The sequence below is a fragment of the Salvelinus namaycush genome, chromosome 3 (genome assembly GCF_016432855.1).
Source record: "Salvelinus namaycush isolate Seneca chromosome 3, SaNama_1.0, whole genome shotgun sequence".
NCBI lineage: Eukaryota > Metazoa > Chordata > Actinopteri > Salmoniformes > Salmonidae > Salvelinus > Salvelinus namaycush.
Genome location: NC_052309.1, coordinates 2147849 through 2155319, shown reverse-complemented (window position 1 = coordinate 2155319; position 7471 = coordinate 2147849). Strand labels below are relative to the sequence as shown.

Sequence of the window (7471 nt, the reverse complement as noted above, 5' to 3'; positions counted from 1 at the left end):
AAGCCCATATTTGTGCAGATCGCTAAGCAGGTGGTCTCTCTGAACCCCCTGGAGCTGAGGCTGCCCTCCAGGGCCTGGAAGGTGAAGCTGGTGGGGGAGGGGGCCGACGACGCAGGGGGGGTGTTTGATGACACCATCACAGAGATGTGTCAGGTAGGCCCTGGTTCAAGGTCAGCTTTTTTTTGTACAAAGATGCTAATTCAATTTCTACTCAGTATATTCAGAAACTTAACTGAAATTATAATTATTTTATTGAGTTTTTTTTAAATTTCAGTTCACTTTCTGAATTCATTGAAATGAAATGGTCCTCAACCCTGCTCATTGTACATACATGTTTGATGTGAAAAGATCAATATGTATGTCTTGCTGTTACATGTTCCCTTCTCAGGAGTTGCAGGCTGGTGTGGTTGATCTGCTCATTCACACCCCCAACAGCTCTACTGACGTGGGAAGTAACACCGACAGGTACATCATGAGACTCTGCTCTCCACATGGTCTCATATTCTCTCTCTGCTCTCCACATGGTCTCATGTTCTCTCTGATCTCCACATGGTCTCATATTCTCTCTCTGCTCTCCACATGGTCTCATGTTCTCTCTCTGCTCTCCACATCGTCTCATTATCTCTGCTCTCCACATGGTCTCATGTTCTCTCTGATCTCCACAAGGTCTCATGTTCTCTCTCTGATCTCCACATGGTCTCATGTTCTCTCTCTGATCTCCACATGGTCTCATGTTCTCTCTCTGCTCTCCACATGGTCTCATGTTCTCTCTCTGCTCTCCACATGGTCTCATGTTCTCTCTCTGCTCTCATGTTCTCTCTCTGCTCTCCACATGGTCTCATATTCTCTCTCTGATCTCCACATGGTCTCATATTCTCTCTCTGCTCTCCACACGGTCTCATGTTCTCTCTCTGATCTCCACACGGTCTCATGTTCTCTCTCTGCTCTCCACACGGTCTCATGTTCTCTCTCTGCTCTCCACACGGTCTCATATTCTCTCTCTGCTCTCCACACGGTCTCATATTCTCTCTCTGCTCTTCACAATGTCTCATATTCTCTCTCTGCTCTCCACACGGTCTCATATTCTCTCTCTGCTCTCCACACGGTCTCATATTCTCTCTCTGCTCTTCACAATGTCTCATATTCTCTCTCTGCTCTCCACACGGTCTCATGTTCTCTCTCTGCTCTCCACACGGTCTCATGTTCTCTCTCTGCTCTCCACACGGTCTCATATTCTCTCTCTGCTCTCCACACGGTCTCATGTTCTCTCTCTGCTCTCCACACGGTCTCATATTCTCTCTCTGCTCTCCACACGGTCTCATGTTCTCTCTCTGCTCTCCACATGGTCTCATATTCTCTCTCTGCTCTCCACACGGTCTCATATTCTCTCTCTGCTCTTCACAATGTCTCATATTCTCTCTCTGCTCTCCACACGGTCTCATATTCTTTGTCTTGATATTCCGTTTCATGGTAAAGCCATCGATCTTACCAGCTGTGAGTTCCTGTAAATCAAAGCTCTGCATACCATGTGCATGGTGAAGCAGTAGACCTGGGGCTGGATGCATTAACCATCCTAAAGTTAAATCCTCCCTCTTCCCTTAAAGTTTCACAGATCATTTGAAGGAAAACCTACTCTGTAATCTAGTTTGATGTGAAACGTATTTTATTATCTTGTGAATCCATTTGTTTTTCATGTCTTGAATGTAGAAGCTATATTTTGCGACATCCCCAAATAAATATGATCTCTTTGACGAGGTTCAGTCAGTGAAGGTTGTCTGGGTGGTAACCAAGAGACTCTTTCTGCCGTATATGCCTTCAAACTACCGTAAAACCACTTAAGTATGCCCTTACCTAAGGAAATGTTTTAGGGGCTCTATGCAACACATAGAGGGGCTCTATGCAACACATAGAGGGGCTCTATGCAACACCCGTAAAAACATTTCCTCAGGTAAGGGAAAATGATTCCTTAAGGGAAACACTTAAGATGTTTTATGGAACCAGGCCCTGTCCCTGGGAAAGTTTCTGCTTGTTGACTTACTTTACACCGGCTTTGCCCGCTGGGGTCTTCTGTCTCCCGGAGTTTGATTGGATTATGTGACGTAATGACATCATTTCAGCCACCTTTGCCTGCTGGGAAAGCTCCTACTGTGTGTAAAGTGAACCAATAGGCCTTTCCCGTCTTGTGTTTCTCCTGGAGTTTTGGTTGAACAATCTGATTGTAATTCCCCCTGTCAGGTTCCTGCTGAACCCAGCGGCAGTCTCTGAAGACCACATGGTCCAGTTCCGTTTCCTAGGCATCCTGATGGCGGTGGCCATCCGTACCAAGAAGCCCCTGGACCTGCACCTGGCCCCCTGGGTGTGGAAGCAGCTGTGTTGTATTCCCCTGGGTGGGCCGGACCTGGAGGAGGTGGACCTGCTTACCTACCGTTCCTTGCACGGCATCCTGCACCTGGACAACAGCGGCATCACAGAGGACAACTTCCACGTGGTGAGGGAGGATATGATACATACAGGGTTGTTTCCCAGACAGAGATTAACCCTAGCTAGTTGTGGACTAAAAAGCTATTCATTTGCAATGAGTGTTCTCTATTGAACGCAATGGGTGTTCTCTATTGAACGCAATGGGTGTTCTCTATTGAACATGCTTTTTAGTCCATGACTATAGGCTTAATTATGGCTGCGATCCCGTTAACGGGATCGATATGACAACAGCCAGTGAAAGTGCAGGGCGCCAAATTCAAACAACAGAAATCTCATAATTAAAATTCCTCAAACATACAAGTATCTTATACCATTTTAAAGGTAATATTGTTGTTAATCCCACCACAGTGTCCGATTTCAAAAAGGCTTTACAGCGAAAGCACCACAAATGATTATGTTAGGTCACCGCCAAATCACAGAAAAACACAGCCATTTTTCCAGCCAAAGAGTGGAGTCACAAAAATCAGAAATAGAGATAGAATTAATCACTAACCTTTGATGATCTTCATCAAATGACACTCATAGGACTTCATGTTACACAATACATGTATGTTTTGTTCGATAAAGTTCATATTTATATCAACAAATCTCAGTATACATTGGCGCGTTATGTTCACTAGTTCCAAAAACATCCGGTGATTTTGCAGAGAGCCACATCAATTTACAGAAATACTCATTATAAATGTTGATGAAAATACAAGTGTTATACATGGAAATATAGATAAACTTCTCCTTAATGCAACCGCTGTATCAGATTTCAAAAAAGCTTTACGGAAAAAGCAAACCATGCAATAATCTGAGTACGGCGCTCAGAGACCCATCAAGCCAAAAAGATATCCGCCATATTGTCCAGTCAACAGAAGTCAGAAATAACATTATAAATATTCACTTACCTTTGATGATCTTCATCAGAATGCACTCCCAGGAATCCCAGTTCCACAATAAATCTTTAATTTGTTCGATAATGTCCATCATTTATGTCCAAATAGCTACTTCTGTTAGCTCGTTTGGTAAACAAATCAAAACTCACGAAGCGCGTTCACTAGTTGCAGACGAAATGTCAAAAAGTTCCGTTACAGTCCGTAGAAACATGTCAAACGATGTATAGAATCAATCTTTAGGATGTTTTTAACATAAATCTTCAATAATGTTCCAACCGAAGAATTCCTTTGTCTTCAGAAAAACAAATGGAATGGGAGCTACCTCTCATGTGAATGCGCGTGACCAGCTCGTGGCTGCTGGCAGACCTCTGAGTCATTCCCCTCTCATTCGGCCCCACTTCACAGTAGAAGCCTCAAACAAGTTTCTAAAGACGGTTGACATCTAGTGGAAGCCTTAGGAAGTGCAACAGGACCAATATCCCACTGTATCTTCAATAGGGGCGGAGTTGAAAATCGACCAACCTCAGATTTCCCACTTCCTGGTTGGATTTTCTTCTCAGGTTTTTGCCTGCCATATGAGTTCTGTTATACTCACATACATCATTCAAACAGTTTTAGAAACTTCAGAGTGTTTTCTATCCAAATATACTAATAATATGCATATATTAGCAACTGGGACTGAGGAGCAGGCAGTTTACTCTGGGCACCTCTGGGCATCTTATTCATCCAAGCTACTCAATACTGCCCCCAGCCATAAGAAGTTAATCTGTGTACGGGAAACTGGTTTATAGAGATGTAGCTAGATCCCGCTCTTTGCTTACTTTAGCCAGTGGCATGTTCAAACTGACCTGCATCACCATGTTCCTGCTGCAGCTGTGTACTGTGCAGGGATGTCATTTTTCCCAGACTACTTAGCAATTTCTCTTTTCAGTTTGTTTTCATACACCATTAAAACGGATCACATCTGTCACTGTGTTCCCAGAGTTCTGTGTAACCCTCCTGTGCTTTCTCTCCAGATGATTCCTCTGGACTCGTTCATGGCCCACAGTGCAGATGGGAAGCTGGTGCCGGTGGTCCCTGGGGGACACAACATCTCCCTCACCTTCTCCAACAAGAGTGACTACGTAGAGAGGACTCTGGACTACCGGCTGCACGAGATGGACAGACAGGTAGTGTTGTTGTACACTGCTGTATCATCATTGTGCTGTGTCTGTCCCGGCTGTTGTGATGGTTCCAGCTGGTGTGCGGTCTGTCATGTTGTTGTTTACCTGTAGGTTGCAGCGGTGAGAGAGGGCATGTCCTCCATCATCCCGGTGCCTCTCCTCTCCCTTCTCACGGCGCGCCAGCTAGAACAGCTGGTCTGCGGTCTGCCCGAGGTCTCCGTGGAGATGCTCAAGAAAGTAGTCCGATACCGCGACATCACAGACAGTCACCAGCTGATTGGCTGGCTGTGGCAGAGTCTGGAGGAGTTTGCCAATGAGGAGCGGGTTCTATTCCTGCGCTTCGTGTCCGGAAGGTCCAGACTGCCCTCCAACCCCGCTGACATCACTCAGAAGTTCCAGATCATCAAGGTTGACAGGGTAAGTACTCAGTTTTTATTTCAGTTTGAGTGACATTAATCCCTAGCCTGGTCCCAGAGCCAGGAGTGCTCTCTCGCCAATGACCATAAGAGTTGGCAAGATGATACGAGCAGATCTGGGACCAGGCTAATTAATCAGGCTAGTTGTATTGTATATCAAATATACAATATTTGGGTCGTCTGTGTACTCCACTCTCAGCACTTTTACACTACTTAATAAAAGGTGCAAACAACCCTCCTTCACTGTGAACCCCTCTTCCCTCTTCTCCTTCACTGTGAACCCCTCTTCTCTCTACTCCTTCACTGTGAACCCCTCTTCTCCTTCATTGTGAACCCCTCTTCCCTCTACTCCTTCACTGTGAACCCCTCTTCTCCTTCATTGTGAACCCCTCTTCCCTCTTCTCCTTCACTGTGAACCCCTCTTCTCTCTACTCCTTCACTGTGAACCCCTCTTCTCCTTCATTGTGAACCCCTCTTCCCTCTACTCCTTCACTGTGAACCCCTCTTCTCCTTCACTGTGAACCCCTCTTCTCTCTACTCCTTCACTGTGAACCCCTCTACTCCTTCACTGTGAACCCCTCTTCTCCTTCATTGTGAACCCCTCTTCCCTCTTCTCCTTCACTGTGAACCCCTCTACTCCTTCACTGTGAACCCCTCTTCTCTCTACTCCTTCACTGTGAACCCCTCTTCTCCTTCATTGTGAACCCCTCTTCCCTCTACTCCTTCACTGTGAACCCCTCTTCTCCTTCACTGTGAACCCCTCTTCCCTCTTCTCCTTCACTGTGAACCCCTCTACTCCTTCACTGTGAACCCCTCTTCTCTCTACTCCTTCACTGTGAACCCCTCTTCTCCTTCATTGTGAACCCCTCTTCCCTCTACTCCTTCACTGTGAACCCCTCTTCTCCTTCATTGTGAACCCCTCTTCCCTCTTCTCCTTCACTGTGAACCCCTCTTCTCCTTCATTGTGAACCCCTCTTCTCTCTACTCCTTCACTGTGAACCCCTCTTCTCCTTCATTGTGAACCCCTCTTCTCTCTACTCCTTCACTGTGAATCCCTCTTCCCTCTTCTCCTTCACTGTGAACCCCTCTTCCCTCTTCTCCTTCACTGTGAACCCCTCTTCCCTCTACTCCTTCACTGTGAACCCCTCTTCTCCTTCATTGTGAACCCCTCTTCCCTCTACTCCTTCACTGTGAACCCCTCTTCTCCTTCATTGTGAACCCCTCTTCCCTCTACTCCTTCACTGTGAACCCCTCTTCCCTCTACTCCTTCCCTGTGAACCCCTCTTCTCTCTTCTCCTTCCCTGTGAACCCCTCTTCCCTCTTCTCCCCAGCCTGTGAACGGGCTCCCCACAGCCCAGACGTGTTTCTTCCAGCTGCGTCTGCCTCCCTACACCAGCCAGGCCATCCTGGCCGAGAGGCTGCGCTACTCCATCCACAACTGTCCCTCCATCGACATGGACAATTACATGCTGTCCCGAAACACCGACCCGGCCGACGGATCCGACACAGAGTATTGATGATACTGGTGATGCTGATAGTAATGATACTGGTGATGTTGATAGTAATGATACTGAGTACTGATGAGACCCTGCTCAATAACAACAATAACAACAACATGGCTCAACGTTACTTGAAAGCTCAAAGTGTTTGTCATGTCGTTTCTTCTTCTTCTTTCTTTTGACTTATCTTTGGTACAATAGTCAGTGCTAGCCTCTGGCTCTGGGCTCTATGTGGCTGAATGAATGACTAGCCGAATGAGGTGATCTCTCTTATCGCTCGCTCTGAGAGAAACATTTTTAGTTTTTAAGCCTTTTGTTTTTGAATTCACAGTTTCTGCATGGTACAGAATATTTGTTAAAGAAGAATAACTTAGTTTAAAAAGAGTGCATAATCTACTGAGACGTATTGATGTAGGATAAACCTTGTTGCATTAAACGACTGAATAACTTTTATGCTACAGGAAGTATGAGTAATATGACTGTTGTAGGCAGAAAGAAAACGGCTGTGAATAATAATTAATAATAGGTCAAAGTTGGCAGACGTAAAGGCCATCTTTCATTCAGACTATGATACCATAGCGTCCTGGCTTGAGTGAGTTACATGCACACATATGGTGTTAGCTAGCTAGCTTTATATGATTTTATCTAGTGTGCTCTAAACCGCCAGTGGACTGCTGGCTGGCTGGCTGGCTGGCTGGCTGGCTGGCTGGCTGGCTGGCTGGCTGGCTGGCTGGCTGGCTGGCTGGCTGGCTGGCTGGCTGACTGACTGGCTGGCTGACTGGCTGGCTGACTGGCTGGCTGACTGGCTGGCTGACTGGCTGGCTGGCTGGGAAATGTTACTCTAGTAGTGGGTAGGTTGGCTGTTAGGGCTCTGTTCAGATGTCTATACTAGCACACCATTTACAATGAAGCAATGTATTGGGCCTGCATTCTGACTGGATGTTGAAACGGAGCCTACATTAAGATGTATAGGTAATACTCTATTGACCAGAGTATATTAAGTAATGTTGCTGTCAGAGCTGTGTCTGAGA

The 7471-nt window shown here is 46.2% G+C and overlaps 1 protein-coding gene across 1 annotated transcript in view; it reads left to right on the top strand.

Moving 5' to 3' along the window:
• LOC120044749 (probable E3 ubiquitin-protein ligase HERC1) overlaps positions 1-6898 on the top strand; it is a 96799-nt gene extending 89901 nt beyond the window's left edge. The window contains exons 75-80 of the mRNA XM_038989426.1: positions 1-153; positions 389-465; positions 2236-2488; positions 4379-4531; positions 4637-4942; positions 6273-6898. The exon at positions 1-153 is cut by the window's left edge and continues 13 nt beyond it. Coding sequence (XP_038845354.1) covers positions 1-153; positions 389-465; positions 2236-2488; positions 4379-4531; positions 4637-4942; positions 6273-6458 — 1128 coding nt within the window. The 3' untranslated portion in view covers positions 6459-6898. The remainder of the gene's footprint in view (positions 154-388; positions 466-2235; positions 2489-4378; positions 4532-4636; positions 4943-6272) is intronic.
• Positions 6899-7471: the final 573 nt, after the last annotated feature.